Raw genomic sequence first — 20,369 nt, 5'->3', positions numbered from 1 at the left:
ATCATACTTATATCTATAACTTTTGAACTGAACATCATAAAAAAAAAAAAAGATTCATCTATCACCCAAGCTTAATGAGATGAACCCCTAGGAAAGTGAACCACACCATGACAAAGATGTGTCATATTCTCAGATGCGATTGTGATCGAGGTCTTCAAATGAGATTTACCTCAACGTGATTAGCCATGGATCTTTAATTACTCTTTGGCTGTTCTAGCTCAGGCCTCAGGCTGTGGTAAAATGCAGGCCAAGGACGAGCTTGTCCAAAAATGCTTGAAAGGCTAACAATAAATAGAGCCTAGCAGAGGTCAGTTAGCATGATGGGGTAAATAAATCAGTCTTATCTTTTTTTGTCAATTTATCCTAAATGCTATGTAATTCTAGATGTTTGGGGTAAGCATTATTTTTTTTATTGGTTTTATCTGTTGCCTTGCCAATGTGTTAATTAATTTGGATAATAGTGGTATTGCTTCTATAGTAACAGCTTACACTTGTATAGCCGGACGCTCCAAACAGCCAGGTTTGTGGTTTAGAAGGTGTGAAGTTTTCTGAAAGGAGAAATGTTTATTTAGTCTCCAGTGTCAGCGCTTTCCGGCAGTCAAAGGTGAAGCCATTCCCTGATTTTTCTCTTTTAAGCATTTCTTTTTCATCTTATTAACCTCAAGAGTGATGAATAATATAGAGGCTGGACACATAAGCAGTAACAGGCACTAACCTGTTACCTGTTTTCCATAACACTGAATATAACTAGTTTCCCTCAAAAAAAAAAAACAAGCAAACAAAAAAAAACTATATGAGTGTGTTCTTTAGATAAAAGATAAAGAGTCTTTATTGTCACTGTAGTGATACAACGAAATTTGTTTGGTAGCTCTCAGAGACCAGCAGCAAAAGGAAGTGTAAAATCTACAGTGTAAAAAATATACAATATAAAAATATACAGAGAAAATAAAGAAGATAAATAACTAGAATAACATATTGTGTGAGGAATTAAACCATTTTTAATTCCTACCTGGTGTTAAACTGCATCAAAGAACTCCATCATTAATAATTTTCCTATAACAGCATGCCAAACCATTGTTTTGTCCTCCTTTCTTAAAGCACATATGGTGCAATGGACCCATTGTGTATGCAGGTGAAGAACTCGCTATAAGCAGGACATATTCAAAATGTAGAACCAGGCTTTATTTCAGCACATAATCATTTTAAGAGTTCAAGTGCAGCTAAATCATAGCTTATTTAAATGTATATAGTGCAGAAATGTGTTCACCGTATCAGCTAGAGATCACAGGTTTGATTCCTGACGATGCAACAGGTATCATGCTGAGGTCTCAGGGTAGGAGTATCACAGCAACACTAGCCAGTCATGTATGAGGAAGAGGGATTGATAAATCTTTCCTCTGAGTGTCTTGTTACATACATTACAACATATTGGATTTCTTTTCTTCACATATCCCAGCTGAGGAAGTTGGGATCAGACCACACAGGCTTGCTCAGTTACACAACAGTGGAGCTTGGTGGTACTGGGGTTTGAACCCCAAGCCTCCCATCAACAACCCACAGCCTTAACCACTTGAACCACTACTGCTCTTACACCACTCTGCGATGCAGCATGAGCAAAAAAGCTACAATTGGCTGGCGTCTTCATTCCAGATTGGTCAAGACTAAATATAGTGCAGTGTGTATTAATACATGTAGCCTCCTAATGGTCCAGCAGCAGGATCCTGCACTCTCAGTGCCACAGCCCAGGTTCGATTCTCAGGCAGGGAGATAACCCAGCCACTGAAGAGTTAACTCTCAGCACCAGGCCCAAGCCTGGATAAAATGCAAGGATTGCATCAGAATATGCCTAAATGATCTGCTGTAGCGACTCCATAAAGGGAGCAGCCGAAACAGCGACATGTGTAGGATTAATACATCCGAACAGGTACTTTCCCAATTATTAGCAAAATAATAAATGTATCATCTATTCCAATGCACCAGATAAAAAGATTTATAGATTATTTACAGTTTATTTCTATCTATATTCTTCTTTCTTAAGCAGTGTGTGTCCAAATACATTTTCCACTAATGCTATGTGCTTTTATGTTTTCTCCAGTCATCATTAGCACTGGTAGTGTTTCATGGTGGCCTGTCGCTTTAAAGATAAAGGAAGATTTCCCCGTCCTTTTTCACCTCCAGCTCGAGCCCACGGAGGATATCGCTTAATCAAGGTGATATCAGGCACCGTCGCTCTGTGCCACTTCTATCCTCCAGACTATCAGTCCTCTATCAGAACAAGACAAACAAGTTTACACCCCCTCACACACACACTCTCACAGCAAATAAATATGCATTCCAGGAGGACAAAACACATCCTGCCAGCACCGTGGCCATCATTTATGTGCGATATGTTTGAGGGAAGCACGCATGGATAGGGTGATTATGTGTGATGTGCACACACATAGACGAACAGATTGAACCATTTTAGGCTTTAGTGTGAGTGTGGCTTAGATGGACGAGGAGAGAAACAAAAGGCTATTTAATGACACTGGCATGTGAAAAGGAGAGTGGAGACTGAGAGTTTAGGCTCACACTGGGCAGCAGACAGATTGGGTGATGGATATAACTTATCAATCACACCTTACAGTGTGGCAGGGCATCACTCAGGGATTTTAAAGACATCTGTATGAGTGTGTGTGTGTGTGTGTGTGTGTGTGTGTGTGTGTAAAGAAGGCCTCAGGGCTCTGTCAGAAAAGTTGGAGAGGAATGCAAAACATCCTTAAAGTGCCTCTAGATTCAAAAACGCTATCTAAAATTGTGTTTTGGTCAAATTAAAAAAATGCTAATAAAAATTTATTCTCAGTTTAAATTTGATTTGGTTGTGTTACAGGTTTGGCTTTATTGTATTGGAGTTTAAAAATGTTAAAGAATTTTGTTGCATACTGAAGATTTTGGGCCTGCACCTACATCACCTGGCTAGTATAGGTTAAGAATAAAATAGTTCAGATTGCCAAGGTGAATTTGCCTTGGAAAATGTAAATATTCACACTACTATATAAAGTTAAGATATTGATTGTGGTTATAAAATATAACAAGCATTACTATTTAGTCAATTTATCCCATTTAATACGCCTGATAATTTATACTTTCAGTGAGAGGGCAACAATTATTATTATTTTTTAATACTGTGGAATAATAATACTAATACTGAAAAAAGCTTTTTTAAATACTGAATTAATTAAGTTATTTCATATACTTCAAGGGTATATATCAAGAATTAAGTGTACACACATCCTTTAAAAAAATATTTTTTTTAATTTAATTTCATTTCATTTAATATATATATATATATATATATATATATATATATATATATATATATATATATATATATATATATACTTATATATATATTTATTTATAAACTCTACTGTTTAGAAATAAATAAATAAATAATAATAATAATAATAATACTTGAGCCATGCACAACTCTCTCAGATTAATGATCAATAAAGTTAGAGAGAATTCAACAGTCACTTGAAAAGAGTTGACCTGAAAGCAGCAATGAACTGCATCACAATTACCTCTGATCCTGCACTTCTGCTAAAAAATAAGCTCAGAGATGCACGGCTAGAAGCATTTAGACAAATAAGAGCTTGTTTGGAACAAAATACCAAACAAAAATAGACAGTGCATCATGTTTAGAGAAAGAAAGGGTTGTGATGATTATCCCAGTGAGCACAGTGAAGCATGGTGGTAGGAGCATCATTATATAGAGCTGTTTCTCTGCATCATTGAGGGACTTGTGAATTGAGGCATGTATCGCAACATATTAGAGCAGAATTTCAATTCATCGCTCATAAAATTGAGTCAGGGTTCTGGGTCCAGGAGTGGCAGCTTGGTGGATCTGGGATTCAAACTCACAACCTTCTCATCAAGAGTCTAATACCTTAACCACTAAGCTTTCTTCATCCCTTATAAAACCTACATAAACTCCACACTGGTTTAAAAACAAAGAATAAGAAACAGAAGAAGGTAAAGATGCCTTTATGGCTTAATCATACAAAATCTCTTGTTTTTATTTATGGAGGGTTTTGAGATATAGAGTCCAGCTGAAGGATGCTTGTAACTTGAAGAAAATCCAACCTTAATGCAGTAAAAAGCTATGGATTTTTTCCATAGACATCTGAAAGCTGATACAGCTTTACAACAAAGTGTAATGTTGATCATTTGTGCCATCCAAATACTTTTTTTTAAACACATATCATTGTGTGTTTTTGTTTTATCATATCTATGACAGGTAGGACATGTCGTAGAGTCATTTTGAACTGGAAGTAATAAATAACAAAAGGAAAAATACATATCCATATTATTCCCTTTCAGTGTAATTGTAATTGGTTTAAAATGAACATTGAACTATAACAAAGCTAGATTTCAGCTGTCTCCTCCATCTCATCAGCCACACCACTTCATTATTTGTGAGAGCATTATTCTACACCATTGTGCCCCGAGTGTCCATTGTATCTCACACAAAGACACACACACACACACACACATACATGCAGGACATGTGTACGCATATACACAGGTGATGTAGGCTTTTAAGTCAGTGTTCAATAAATCCCTGGCCCTGAAAATGCTCTCTCACACTTTCCCACACATACACACACACACACACATAAACTAAGAGCGCCTGTATGTCGCAAGTCTGTACATCAGGAAACAGCCATTGTTAGGCTGTGGCGGAGGAAAAGAGAGAGAGAGAAAGAGAGAGAGAGAGAGAGAGAAGGAGAAGAGGTATGAAACTGTGATAGATGTGTCCCTTTTCCTGCAGCCATTTTCTCAGGGTTCTTTTCCTGGGTAAGAAATCTCACACGTACAGAGCATGGTGTTTTAAAATGACAGTAAAAGCCCTCTCCTGTCTTTGTCTAGAAACAGCACAGAAAGATGAAATGAGAGAGATAAAAGGATGGAGGGAGTACATCTTTTTGTCTTCAGCCAGCTGATTGTACTGTCACATGGAAAGAAAAGTTTTTTTTTTTAATGGCTATCTTTCTTTCTGTGTATCACAAAAAGTGGTGGATATGTCTGTGTGGTGACAGAACAAACCAGCTAGGATATAGAAACCGACTCTCAAATTCTCAACCGTGTGTGTGTGTGTGTCTGTGTGTGTGTGTGTGTGTGTCTGTGTGTGTGTGTGCGCCACATGGATTTATATATGAAGATTGTAATATCAAGAATACAATATTCATTTGTACGTTATACACAAATCCTTGGTCAGTGATAGAAATATAGAATTATGTGTTTGTGTGTGTGGTTGCTGATACATGAGTAGAAGCCACTGTTGTCCTCAAGTTGCCTATGTGGACTCTCTGTGCCTTTGTGTGTGTGTGTGTGTGTGTGTGTATGATCTCACCGTGAGAGCTTCTCGCACTGCTGAAAGAAAAGAAAGGAACCAGAGAAAAGTAGAGATGGATACACAGATAGATGGAGAGAGAGAGAGAGAGAGAGAGAGTTACTCCTGAAAGCCTAGGCAGCACTAGATCACCTTTCTGCTCATTTCAAAGCTTATAAAATGACCTTTGACCCTTTGCCTGTCTTGGTCAGTCGTCCATACAGTCACTTAGTGATGAAATGTGAGCCTGATCGCTCACCAAATGCGCACACACACACACACACATACACACACACACACACGTAAACTAAAGTAGTGATCAGATTAACATGTTTCTATTTGGCATTATGTAGTGGTGTTTCTAAAATTTACACAGACACACACACACACACACAGCACACAAGCTCAATGATCAAGCCAGACCACCATACCTCTCTGTAACACTACACAATTATCTGATCCTCCTTCCCTCAACACTGAGCTACTCAAGAAGAAGAACTTTAAATGAAATGCATCTAAATATTTCAGTGTGCCTTATTTCCACCCTCGCACCACGAAACCCCTTCAACCTCCAACCTCAGGAGATGTAAGACCAGTCCTCTGACCCTCCTCCTCCTCTCAACACACACACACCCTGCCTGAGGGGGTTAAAGAAACTCCTCTCAAGAGCCCCTGTGCTCTTTCTCTCTCTTCCTCTCCTCAATGGCTCTTTGTGTTGCAGCCTCTGGGCCATCAGCATGACAATACCAGCAGGCCAAAGGGTTCTGTGTGTGTAAGTGTGTGTGTGTGTGTTAAGTAGCCTTTACTATCCGAGAAGCAGGGCCATGGCACCCAGACAGGGGAGGTGAAGCAGGAGAAAAGAGAAGCCCCCTTTGATCAAACGAGCAAAAGACGGCCGACTTTTCATTAACTCGACAAGCATGGGCTGCATTCATTTTCGGAAAACGTGGCCGAGTAATCATTTAGAAATGGAGGTTAATAAGTAAATATGAATTTCACCAAAGGGAATGTGAGCCTTTTGTGTCGGAGGGACACGCACTCACTCAGGTGTATTGTGGCAGGAAACAGGGCCTTTTTTGTGCAGCTGACTCACTCTAACTCTGACTCTGACTCATTTCGTCAAGGTCTCTCTCTCTCTCTCTCTCTATCCTCTCCACTGAGGAAACACTGTTGTTTTTCGTTTGAACTCATATGAATCACATTGCTGTCAAACACACAACTGTGCTGCGTGGGATTTTGCTGGTCTAACAATGAAGATCAGACCAAGTGTGGTTGTCCATGTATGGTAGATATGTGAAGGATTGGAGGGAACTTAACAGGTTCTTATTATGATTGTGTGTGCACATGGGTCCCGGGGCTACTTGTCAAGGGTTATTGATGGACCACAGAGGGGTGATACTTCAAATAGCCAGGAAAGAGCATGACAGAAATTATGTACTTGGTCAGAAGCTATGATAATCAGTACAATAAGTAGTGAGCATTGATAGCATTTTGGCTTTATTTATTTATTTATTTATTTATTCATACATAACTACTCACAGACAGGGTACGGTGGCCAAACCCTCTTGTGAGCCATTGAGTAAAACACTTGACTGTCAACTAGAGATGCATCAAGTATGCATAAGAGTAACTTTATTTAATTAGCTCTGTTCATGTTGGTTGCTGCTATGTGCTGTTAGCCATGGTCTCTAGGTGTGGTCATTAAAATGAATGCAACTGCACCTTGACTCATAAATAATGTGTAGACCCAAAGCTCAAGTGCTCAGTGCATGCAGAACTGAAGCACTCTCCATTTCTTGGTCCTCTTGTTCACCTTTGGGTTCACACAATTCAAAGCCCTCATTTGTAATTACACTTTTGCTGAGGACTCACTGTTAAAATGCCATATGGTGTTTGATCAGGTGATTCCTGATACTGTATGAGGATTCCAGATAATATCTGCTCTGATATTTTCATAGAGCACAGTTTACATTCATGCAGTTATCTAATCATCCAATCATGTGGCAGCAGTGCTCATGGAGATAAAATCATGGAGATACAGATCGAGATTCAGTTCACATCAAATGGCTAAATAAGGCAGAAATGTAATCTCTATGACTTTAACCGTGGCATGGATGTTGGTACCCAGTGGGCTGGTTTGAGTATATTAAAAACATCTGATGTCCTGGGATTTTCACACACAACAATCACTGCTACTGTGAAAAATCAGTGAAACATTGAGAGAGCTACAGAGGTCAGAGGAATGTTCTAAGATGCCAGAAAGGATATACTAACTCATATAATCAGTCTTTACCACCATGCTGAAGAGAAAAGCATCTCAACATGCAGGTGGATGAGTTACAAAAACGGAAGACCACAGAAGGTCATGTTTTCTTACTTCTGACTTATTCTACAATGACATTGTATCTAGATTTGTCCTGTAAAATGTCCTGGAATGGTCTTAAATAGAAATATAGCGCTGGTACTCCATTAATTCCTAAAAGGCATTTAGAAAAAAATATTAAACAGCTAATATGGTAACGTTAAATAATAATAATAATAATAAAAAACTAAGACATACCGCCGGAGGTTGTATTGTTTTGTAATATGTATTGAAATGTTTATGCTTGAGTGATCTAAAAAAAAGAAAACTTCCTCTATTTCACAAGGATCTGTTGATGCTCTGCGAGTGTCTTTGAGCAATTTTGCATTATTTATCAAAGACCTTTTCGCAACAGGCCTCTCCTGTGCTGTCACACAATAACAAAGAAAAACAAGACATCTCTCTTTCTAGGTGCAGACCTCATGAATAATTAAGATGTCAAAACAGAGGCTGGGGAAAGTTTTCTCTACATGGGAGTTAGGTTTAGTCTGCAATCACACAATAGGCCACACTGTTAGGTTGATTAGACAGCTGCCTACTGTCTACACAACACATGTTTAAGAGTTAATATGGATTAAAGGTAGACTAAGCTGACTGTGCCCTTAACTGTTAGATATAATTAAAGTAATTGTGACTGTTTACACCTAACATTTTAACTGCAAACTTTTTTTAATTTACATTATTTTTCTGAGGCTTTACACATCTGAATATGTGTGTAATATTACAAACAACAAACAGTGATGCTGTTTACATTAGCTAGCTATTAGGTGGTCGGTTTAATTGGTTCAGATTGTGGGATTTCAGTAAAGACGGTTACGTTTTGGCTCAATAATTTAGGTATTCTGGGCAGAAATTATTTACAGTAAAAAAAAAACTCAGGAGTCGACTCAATAGCACACTTCGAGTCACATCATATGATAAACTAAAAATATACATAGTGTCATTTTTGTAATGCTACTAAATATTTTCACAACAAGCTACTGTACCTGGTTTCATGACTTCACAGTTGAAAATTTTGGACAGATTATTTAAAATGCAAGTAAACACACTGATCAGATTAATAGAGGATTTTGTACCTTGAAATATACTTATAGTTGCTAGCAACATATTTAGGTGAACCGTTACCGGTCACCCAGTATATGTACTTAAAAAAAATAAAAAATCAATTGCATCTGAGGGACCACTTTTCAATAACATGCTACTTTAAAACTCCATAGACGTTCACTGGCTTGGATTTGTATTGATGTATGAAAATCTTTTGCCGTCTAAAGAAAGCTTCAGTCTAAACATCTACTCAGTCAGCTTAGAAATGTCAGGTATCAAGCAGCAATCTGAGCACTTCACTTCAGTGCTTTTGAGTTAGATGCATAAAATTGTTGATCATTTTTTCCCTCAGGCAGGTTTCAGAAATATCTAGATGCTCAGCTTTAAGTGTGTTAAGCTCTGTGCTTGGATAGAATTCTTGGTAACTGGGAAAAGACATATGGAAAAAAAATGTAACAGGCTACATGATCAGAATCAAGAAAAGTGAGTACGTTTACACTCACATGGGAAACAAGTGGATCTTTATAAGAGAACATTTTTAGGAAAGAAATTATGGCACCATAGGTTTCTGATGCTCTTGTGCTTCTGCTGACATTTTTTTTTTTTTTCGCATTTGTAACCCAGACGACTGACTCTATTTGGTTTTCCTGCACTTTAGAAAAATCGCTTCCCTTAAAGATAAGCTTATCACATTTCTATTTCTGAAATATTGCATATCTTGGTTTATTTTTTGACCAAGCCATTTAAAGGCTAGACTCTTGGGAAAATGGCTCCGGAGTGACACAATGACTTGAATGTAGTGATTTCTGTCTTACGCAATGTTTGAAACATTGAAAGGAGGCTTTTCTGAGGAGCGTTGCTGAGTGAATATGCAAAAACATGACTATTTTTGAACTATAAGCAAAAGCAATTCAGCTTTAAGAATGACAGTTATGTGTTGGCACAGGGTGGTGCACCGTTTTGGGTTATTTTTGTCTGGCACTGTGTGTACATGTCTGAGAGATAAGTAGTGAGCCAATTTTGATTACGCCAGCTGATAGCAAGATCTGATGATGTTCATTTTCAAGCATGATGTGTGAAGGTACAAATAGAAAAAAGTGGGTTACAGTGGTTTAGAGGTTAGCACTTTTACCTCATACCTCCAGGTTTGGGGTTCAATTCCTATCTTTACAGAGTTTGTATGGTCTCCCTGTGCTTCGGGAGTTTTCTCCGGATACACCGGCGTCTTCTCTAAGGCCAAAGGCTAATTGGCATCTCTAACATGTCTGTATTGAGTTTGTGATCATGTCCCATTAATCGGTTGGCACCTTGTTCCCTGCCTTGTGCCCTAGGATAGGCTCCACATTGCCCATGACCCAGTGTAGGATAAGTGTTACAGAAAATGGATGGATGGAGGACTTTAAAGGTAGAAGGACTCTGCTAAGGTAAAACATTCCTTTTCTTTTTGCCCAGAGGTTAAAGAGGCTTTACCACACTTCAAGTTAACCACATAAACTCCCAGAGACCACTCAGATTATTTAATTCCCACCCACTCTTAAAGGAATTCTGACCTCACTAGCTCCTGAAAAATATCTGACCAATCCATTCCACACCTGAAGGAATACTGACCAAACTTACTGGTTCCTGAAAAAAGTCTGACCAATCTATTCCACTCCTGAAGGAATTCTCACTGGCTCCTGAAATAATTCTGACCAATCCTACCCACTCCTAAATTAATTTTGACCAATTCCACCTGCTCCTGAAGGAATCCACTCTAATTCCAGCCAACTCCTGAATCTCACCCACCTACTCCTGGACCTTCATTAGAAATCTGACCAGAATCTCACCTGGTCTGAAGGAATTCTAACCAATCCTACTTACTGCTGATAGAATACTGACCAATCTCATCTGCTCCTAAAAGAACTCTCTCCCATTACAACCTTTATTTTAATTTATGCCTGTAGTACTTTCAAATTAACTTACAATTTCCAAACAACATAAACAAACAGATCATTTTAAGCCACAGCAACTACAACCAGCCATTACTGAGGATGAATGTGAGAGTGAACAAATCTTTAATGTTAATGAATATGGCTTTTCTTTGTTTCTCAAGCTTCATATCTGAATGCATCGCATGTCTCAAGAGCAGACATCTGCCCTCTCATATGACTGTCTACTGTTGCAGTCTATGGAAACCCAATCTTGTTGAACACTTGTACTTAACATCCTAATGGTTTTTAAAGTGGACTAATATGACACACAGCTTTATTATTCAATATAATAGCAGGACACTGAAAATGTAATTTTGCACCCTGTTTATCACGGTTACATGAAATGCAGGTCGACACGTGTTTTTCTGTTGGACTGCACTAAAAATTAACATAAAAATCACATTATAATTTATATTAAATTATATTTCAGAAAATCATAAGGGAGGAAAATATTTACAGAATACTTTGCCGAACAACACTGGAGTGTATGAGATATTATTATCAGCACTGATCTTAGCTTCACATGAGTAGAACATTATGAATAAATCAATGTCCACTTTTTCAATAAGTTAATAATTTTCAATAATTTTAGGTTGAACCAATTATTTAAAAAAAAAAGGGCATTTGTAACACCAAATAACAAAAGGTTGCAGGTCTGCAATATCATGCTATGTTTTTTTTTTTTTTTTGCAGTCAATTATGCATTAATTTTTTTTTTTGTCAAAAATGAGTCACTTATATCAGGTGTTCTGTATCTATGTCATTTTATTTTTTGTGAATTAATTTCTATTTTTAAAACAGATCTAAATAAAACCAGGCTAATTTTGCACTTTGCTAGCTGGCTAAAGTGCGTGCACACACGGTCAAGAACTCCCTAACACCCCCCCCCCTTTCTGTCGCCATAGAAATACGAAAAGAGCCGACAGAACCCGAGCCGCAAGGTGTTCTGGGAAAGTCGCACACATAGTGCGGTCGCCATATTTGCTTGAATTTACTAACTTAAGGCTAGATGGAAAATAACAACATAGCGCTGTTTTATTTGTGAATATCTCGTGTGTTTCTTTTTTCCGTACAAATAACTGTTGCGGAAAGGGAGCGGTTGCATCTTCTTTGTCTTTGTATTTGCAGTTTATTGACGGTTTATTTGGCAGCGTTAGTTTAGCCAGCGCGGAAATGGGGCGCTCGAGGAGCCGCAGCTCGTCCCGGTCAAAGCACTCGAAAAGCGGCAGCAAGCACAGCAAAAAGCGCGGCAGCCGCTCCAGGTCCCGATCCAGAGACCGCGAGAGGAGCAAGAAACGCTCCCGGTCCCGGGAAGCCAAGAGGAACCGACGGCGAGAGTCGCGCTCCAGGTCCAGGTCGAACAGAGAGCGGGCCAGGGGAACGTCGCCGGTGGATAGAGTAGACATGTTCGGCCGCACGCTGAGCAAACGCACCGCCGCCGAGGAGAAACAGAGGAAGGAAGAGGAGGAGAAAAAAGCAGAGATGGAGAGACAGAGGAAGATGTAAGTCACTGTATGTGTGTGTGTGTGTGTGTGTGTGTGCGTGTGTGAGGCATGGGAACCGGTTAGCATATATCGTTTCGGTTGTCTGTATAACAATAGTGGTGCTTTTTGTAGCATACTGACATGCTAACGCTAACTGTTATTAGGCTGCGTTATTTCCATGACCCCACCCGTATTAGGGACATCTTCCTTTTTGCGCGTGATTGGTCTGATTGTACTAACAACCAGCCCGCTGATTGGACAGAAGATATGTCACTAACGCAAAGGGGCGGGACTTACAGGGAACACTGGTAGTGCCAGTACTTCAGTGAACCCTTTAGTAGCCCTCTTTATACAGTTTTCAACACAATCCTAATAATCTGCTTCTTTATTAGAGCACTTTTGTTGGAGGCCAAAGAGCACTTTTTGTTAGTCTCTATGGATGAGCACATTTTGCAAGTGCTGGTAGTGTAATCTAAAATGAAAATAATTGTAAGAACTGAATTAAAATCACTTTGATGATGATGACGATGGGTTAAGATTTCGGTCACTAACAAAAATGCAGTCACGTTCCCTCCCGATAGACTTTACAGACCCATGCAGGGCCTGGATCCTGCTCGGAGAACCACTGTGATAGGAGGTTACTTTAAACTGTGAGACTTATGAAAATTAAGGAAATTTGATTAACGACTAATTATACCTCAAGAATAAGAGAAATTATAAGTCTCTAACACACCAGCCCTCTTGAATCGCCTTAAAGTGTAATCTCTAATATAATTCAAGGGAAAGCAATCAATTTAAACACTGCATATTCACTAAATTGCTACACAGATGTCGCACATTGTAAATCTAATTAGCTGCTTGTGCCAGTTAACACACATTCTGAACCCTTATCTGAATATGTTTAGGTCTTTTGTATTTGAGCACAGTTAATGTGTCCTGAAGAGGGCCAATGGCCAAGAAACAAAGATGCAGAATCCAATAAAAGACAGGATGTGAGAGATGTGGTTAAAGTGTAAAGTCTGCTGCATTAAGACTCTGGGATTGGCTTCAGGCTAGGCCATCTGAACCTTAAAAACACTCTGTCCATTTTTGGTCTGGAGTGACACTGACCCTGGGGCATGGCTCGAGTGACCTGTGTTCAGTACACGTCAATAAATCTAGGAAAGGCGACACTGAAGACGGTCTGCAGTCCTATTTTTCCCTGGGGGATGTTCAGAAATCGAATTTTAGTGTTGTTTTTTTGTCCTTGAATGTGTCAAAAAGCTTCTTAGGCAGTATGACTGGGAAATTTTACGAGCAAAAGACAGCTGGCAGCAGCACATGTTCACTTCCCTTAGGATTACATATGAAATTGCTGCTGGTTAAATAAAAACGTGTTAGCTTATGTACCGCTTTAACAGTTTCAAGAAAGTAAGATGTATTCAGAAAAATATTGTATTTATGTGTATGTGTCTGAAATGATTTATCAATACACCGTGTGTCTGTCTCGGTCCAGCCGTCAGCAGGAGATCGAGGAGCGTCTGATTGAGGAGGAGACGGCACGGAGAGTGGAGGAGCTGGTGGCACGGCGTGTGGAAGAGGAGCTGGAGAAGCGGCGCGACGAGATCGAGCGCGAAGTGCTCCGGCGCGTCGAGGAAGCCAAGCGCATCATGGAGGCACAGCTTCTACAAGAGCTCGAGAGACAGAGGCAGGCCGAGTTGAGCGCACAGAAAGCCCGCGAGGTAACGCTCGGTCGTTTGGAACGGCCATGTCACCCGCCGCCGTGGCACAACCCGACATGCACCAACTCAAGAGAGGGCAGAGGGAGGACGTGAGAATAGATTTATCAGCATAGTTTAATAGGATTCAAATCCCGCACTAAATAAGCCATACATCTAGCTGCACAGAATTTGCATACGCTTAAAACAGAAGGCGTACACGGTGTTGGCTTATCGTCAGCAGTAACACGGGGGGTGTAGAGGGTGCATAATTTTTCTGTCTTCAGACAGTCGGGTGAATGCAATGAGATAAATTACTGTAGAAGTGTAGCAGGACATGCTGGGTGTGCTTGAGGATGTGCAATGCGAAGGTTGTGTCACGGCCGTGAGATATTAATCATTTCTATTTCTTTGTCCCTCTTTTCCACCTTCCTGGGCTTTTCTTCTCTCGATGTCTTTGCCCTCTTTCTTTTGTCAATGTACTATTCCTGTTTTCAATAAATAAAAAAAAAACAAATCGAAAAAGAACATTGATATTCTGGTTAGGCTTTGTCTTTGTTCTTGAATATGCTTCCATGTATTTTACTGACTCATTATTATTTATTTATTTTTTTTAAATGATCCATTTCTTTTTAAATTCGTAAACGAACAGATGCATTTTGGCGTCTAAATCTATCTAACAAAAGCAGATTTTTTTTTTAATCGAGTCGTTAAACCTGACACTAATTCTCCTTCCAATCCAAGCCACTGAAACACCTCCAGGTCCCAAGGGTCAGCACTAACAGGGTTAGATATGTGCCCTTCTGCTGCCCAGTCCCATTCAGACCGGTTAGACACAGCGCTCATACATACCAACATGCTCTACTTACCACATGATCTTTCTTGCTTTGTTTGCCAGGATTGCATTAGTTTCTAGTGTAGGAATAAATCCAGCAAAATAGCAAATCTAAGCGCTTTTTCTTTTCTTTCTTTCTTTCTTTCTTTTTTTTTTTTTTTTTTTCTTTTTTTTTTTTTCCCAACTTAATCCTCATTGGAGAGTATATACATTCTCATGTTTTCCTGTCTTTCTTTATATATTTTTATTTATTTATTTACTTAGTAATTTACTGTCTCCTAACCACATTTTTTGTTTCTTTATCACTTACTTTATTCATTGTTAAAAGTGCAGTATTGTAAATGTACTTCTGTGTCCTCACGACTTGCTTTTCCTCAGGAAGCTGGTTTTGCGTATACACACACGCACGCACATACACACGTACACCTACAAGTCATGCAGTGTTACACTCACTCACTCACTCATTCTCTAGTTTCTCCACGTAGTTGATACACTTCCACACAGATATTTCATGTAACGAATGATCGCATTTCTGTGTTCCTGCAGTTGTTAACACCCTTTTAACAGTAAAAGCCTGACGTCCCGCGATTGTTCATGTCCACACATGGTAATGTGTTTTACTTACATTCTTCACTCTCCTGTCCAACACGCCATCACTTTGACTCTACTGCAATGTGATATACTGCATGTGGTGTTGCTGTGTAAGAGCACTAGCTCGTGCTAGCGGCTCAGAGCAGAGATTTTAAAGGGGAAGTGCAGCGCTGTCCAGGACGGGACACACGCGGGACCAGGCAGTAAATACTCGCCCTTTAATCAGCAGTTGTGTAGGTACAGTGCACAGTCAAAGGAAAAAAGCGTAGGTATACAAGCATTGGTGAGCTACTACTATTCAATCTCTCCTTTGTCTTATTTACTCAGTCTTTTTTTGTTTTGTTTTCTTTCAAAATGTCTTGCTTATGGATGGTGATAGTTTAGAAAATTAAAAAAAAAAATATATATATATAAATATATATATATAAATAAATAAACAGTCCTGATTGATTTTTTTCTCATCTTCAAACAAGACTCTTCATTAGTCAATGTGTGTTCTGTATGTATGTTCATGAATGTGTCTATGAATGTTTGAGTAAGACGTTGTGGGATCTTAAACGTGTGATTGAAGTCAGCCACGGGAGGGTTTTTTGATCTATGGCGCAAAGGGAGAGATACATGGGGGGTTAATTCTATGCATTTTTCCTTAAGATTCTACCATTTTGCAAATGTGATGAATGTGTGAGAGCGAGAGAAAGAGAGCGAGGATGAAAGAGCTTTTGTGCTGTGAGCGTATCTGCCTGGCGCTGTGTATGGATCGAGTGGAGCGTGTGTAGGAGTGTTTGCACGTGAGGCTGGATGGATGGAGGTTGATTTCTGGGAATGGCTTTGCTCGGCCTAACGTGTCACCGTGTCACCCCTGTAGGAGGAAGAAAAATCCAAACGGGAGGAACTGGAAAAAATTTTGGAAGAGAACAACAGAAAGATCGCTGAAGCTCAGGCTAAGCTGGTATGTTTAAAAACATACACACACACACACCCACACCAAATAAAAAATAAGGGTGGTGGAAGTATAATAATAAATGCACAAAATCTCATAATTATATTTTAGTTCAAACACAATTTATCTGTGAAAAGAATGCCATGGCATTATTATTATTATTATTATTATTATTTAATTGAACCTGCCTAAATGCATGAAAGGGACTTGGTGAGGTCGATATACACATCAAAGTTCCTGCCCCTTTATTTATTAACAAAGCACTAATAATGTCATGTTTCTGAAGCTGCCAGCTGTCTGTGTATCTGGAGCACAGGGCTGTGGCTGGCATATTAAAGGTTTTGTCAGATAGAGAAGCCCAACAATCTGTTATGAAATGCCATAAAAATGTGTTCAGTTAACCCAAGAGGGGTGTACTGTAGATAAATCTTTCTGTGCGTAATTAAACGACAGAGGCGGAGCAAAAAGTGCGGTCCTGTTCTCTAATTATTTGCAGTTTAAAATTAGCTGTGTACAGAATAAGTAGGGCTATGTTAAACTGACCAGCGTCGTATTCAAGTTTATTTCAAGATTGCACTTTTGGAGCGAATACTCCTCCACAATGACTAGCTGAAATTTGTTAACCTTAAATTTTGTACCTTGTTTATAATTCTCACAAACTACAAGCTGGACAACTTTGAGACCTTTACACACCTTTTTTTTCTCTTCCCCAAAATAATCACGTTATCTATACATTTCACGTAGAACTCGGCCCACAACAGCATTAATCATGTTGGCACTCTCGGCAAACAAAAAGTACACATTTTTCTGCAGAACAGTGACGGAGCACAGAAATATGCCCGTTGTGCTCAGCTGTGCATTTCTAAACCTGTGCTGTTTCTCTACAAACCAGAAAAAAACAGATAAGATGTGTGATTAAACAGCCAGTCTGCAGAATACATTTAAAGATCTAGCAAGAGCATGATCTCAGAATATGTAAATGTCTGGATTTTTTTATGCATTGATCCTAGAATAAGAAATTGTGCTTGGATTAGGCAGTGCTCATATGATGGTTCATATAATTTTAATCTAAACATCATACCTTTGTGCTTTGTCTTAACAAAGGTTTTGCCTAGTAGCTGTTTCTTCCCAGATTCAATAAATCGTAAACTAATATTTATTATACTGTTATAACGTTTGTCTTTTCTAAACGCCTGCTCTTTAAAAGTTTATAAAACCTCACGCAGATGAAAATCCTAATTAATATATTTTTCAAGCACCAGTCAGCCTTTTAAACGAGAAAGCAAGTTGACGTCCAGAATAACGCGGTCACTTGTGGTCTTGTAAATCGGCTGCGGTCTTTAGCGCCAAAGCAGACATGATGTTTAATTGGCTTCTGGCATGCATACAGAGACGATGGTTATCAACATGCTGTGCCATTGTGTGCGCGGGTGTGAGTTTTTTGTTTTTTTTCCCCCTCCACCTACTGTTGTAAATGTTCTATTGCCTTTTCTAAAGCGTGTGATTTTGGCTTGTGCTTATTTGATTTGGACATGACGGGCGCAAATCCAAATTCGTAGCAAATGTGGCATGATTCATGTCCGGCGAAGCTAAAATTCTCACAGTCAGTCCTCGGCTGACCTTTGGTCAACATGCGTTTGATTTTTTTTATTTATTTTTTTTGATTAATTAATTTTTTTTTAAATGAAATTATATTGAGAGGCATATGAAGTAGGGATATACAGTAGGTTCATATTTTGGCAGTGGTGGGTGTATGCGATTTGGATGAAGGATTTGAGTGCTGTATAGAAGTGTGTGTTTAAGTCCCAAGTACAGCTGTTGGGCTCTTGACTTCTCAGCTATGTGCTTGGAAAGTGTCCCGTCTTAGTTTAGGTAAAACCATCTGCCGTTCAAATGTAAACGTGTTTTGTCACTTGATTTCCACTTTATCATCCCCCCCCGTGTGTGTGTGTGTGTTTGCTAGGCTGAGGATCAGCTGCGCATAGTGGAGGAGCAGCGAAAGATCCATGAGGAGCGAATGAAGCTGGAGCAGGAGAGACAGAGACAGCAGAAGGAAGAGCAGAAGATCATCCTGGGGAAGGGCAAGTCCCGACCTCGCCTGTCCTTCACGCTCAAAGCCACAGACTGATCACTGACTGCAACCCTCACTTCACTTCCTCATCTCTCTCTCTCTCTCTCTCTCTCTCTCTCTCTCTCTCTCTCTCTCTCTCTCTGGAAGATAACTTCATGTTGAAGCGAATCTCCAGACTTTTTCAAAGAGCGGTTTCTTCTGCCCTCCGTGTCTCTCCTCTGGGTTCGACCAAACTTCACAAACCTCCAGTTGGAGAAACGTTTCACAAATTCACAAACTTCTCCCTGACTCAAGGGTGGACTTTGCTGCCACCTCCACGGACTTTCAGTTTTAGCGGCTTTTATGTTTTGACAGTGCTGTGTATAGGATGCTTCCTTTTTCTCCGAGTATGGGGGAAATCCATTTTGTTTTTACTGGATTGCAAAAGCAATGAACTGTGTGTGTGTGTGTGTGTGTGTGTGGTCCTTTAATATTGAAGATTCAAGCACAGGTTCTTTGTCCACCGCTTGAAGCCATCCATTTGTGTAACAGGGGTAAAAATACATCAGGATGAAAATGGTGTGAGGGTAATTAGAAATGTCACATGACGAGTATATATGTAGTATGCGGTCAGTTTTTTTGTGAGCATCATAAACCAGGCGAGATTCGGTATGACCCATCCTCCTCCATTGTGCCCATATTGTCCCGTTTGATTCGGACCTTTGACGTTTGCGAATGTACGATCTGACAAAACCGTGGAAGAGACGTGTGCAGACTGCTGATTCGGATTCGTTTAGACAGTTCATACGTGGGTTATGCAAATGTCTACTGTTCGTACAAGGAAATCAGGAGATGCAGGTAAGATCGGTTAGGGTGTGTGTGTGTGAGTGCATGGTGTGTGTCTGTCTGTATGTTAGGAGCTAGCTTATCATATTGTGGACAATTTCCTCCTGTCTTGTAAATTGGAGTCGTTCATTAATAAATCCTGCAAATAGGTTGCCGTGTCAGATTCACCCGGCGTCTTCTCTTTCTCTTTGAACACTGAATTATAATCTTTTGTGTTTTATTTAAAGAGTTGATTGCTAAGCTATTTTTAAGTCAGGGTAATTTTTCTAATATTTGTTGAAAGTCCTCCTCACATTCCATCAGTAATCAATAAAAGATCTGCTCCGAGATAACTTTCTGGTCTGTGTAGTTGGTGTACAGTGCATTGTGTTGTCTTTCAACTGAAAATCAAAATCATTTTACAAACAAGAATGGCCAGTTTCAAGATTTTTTCCTATTTTGTGTCTAGTGTGTAGCAGAGTTCTCGTTCAGCCGTTGCTCAGCGACTGCTGAGGAGGGGCGGAGGACAATTTTACAAATTTTACACTTGAAGGCATTTCTACAAAAACAAATATCACCATGTATAAAGTTTGTTAAACGGAAAAACATTAGTGTTGCATTTTTAAGTTGCATACAAAAAATAATACCTTTGTATGTGTGTGCTACATTAATAAATACTTCAAACTGAAAAGTAAAACATTCACATTATTTGGATACATTTAAATAACTAATTTTTTTTTTTTGCCCTTTTAAATATTTAGTGCAAAATCTTCTGAGTTTGTAAATTGTATGTAAAAAATAGAGAACGTTCTCACACTACCTGTGATATCAGTAGAATGTATCGTGATGTAATTGATTACGATATTGATCTATAGTTTTATCGCCTAGTCCTCTGCAGCTTCCCACTTTATTTACCTCGTCAAAAATCTAGTTTCCTTTTGTCAACACAAAAGTATACGAAGTAGTATCTTTGGGACTGTTTGGGATGTGTGTAGGATTTTGAGGTTGAAAGCAGCCACTAAAACAGTTTACACAAACTTGCGTGTACGTAGTACGTGTATTCACAGCTCACATCCTGTACAACGTGTGTATTGCTTGAGATTTACGCTTGGAATACGCACTCGACCACTTCAGTGTTAAATTATTGCCCTCGCTGAAGAATGAATATCACACATGTTGAGACTCTTTGAAGGACCT

At 39.3% G+C, this 20,369-nt stretch overlaps 1 protein-coding gene across 1 annotated transcript; it reads left to right on the top strand.

Annotated features, from left to right (window-relative positions):
* Nucleotides 1–11,688: 11,688 nt before the first annotated feature.
* Nucleotides 11,689–19,360, top strand: arglu1a (arginine and glutamate rich 1a). Its single transcript, XM_058392238.1, has 4 exons — nucleotides 11,689–12,252; nucleotides 13,730–13,955; nucleotides 16,223–16,306; nucleotides 18,261–19,360. Exons 1-4 carry the CDS (start codon nucleotides 11,924–11,926, stop codon nucleotides 18,423–18,425), a joined length of 804 nt encoding a protein of 267 aa, XP_058248221.1. The 5' UTR covers nucleotides 11,689–11,923; the 3' UTR covers nucleotides 18,426–19,360.
* Nucleotides 19,361–20,369: the final 1,009 nt, after the last annotated feature.

Source organism: Hemibagrus wyckioides, linkage group LG06, assembly GCF_019097595.1.
Source record: "Hemibagrus wyckioides isolate EC202008001 linkage group LG06, SWU_Hwy_1.0, whole genome shotgun sequence".
NCBI classification, from domain to species: Eukaryota; Metazoa; Chordata; class Actinopteri; order Siluriformes; family Bagridae; genus Hemibagrus; species Hemibagrus wyckioides.
This window is presented reverse-complemented; position numbering and strand designations above follow the sequence as displayed.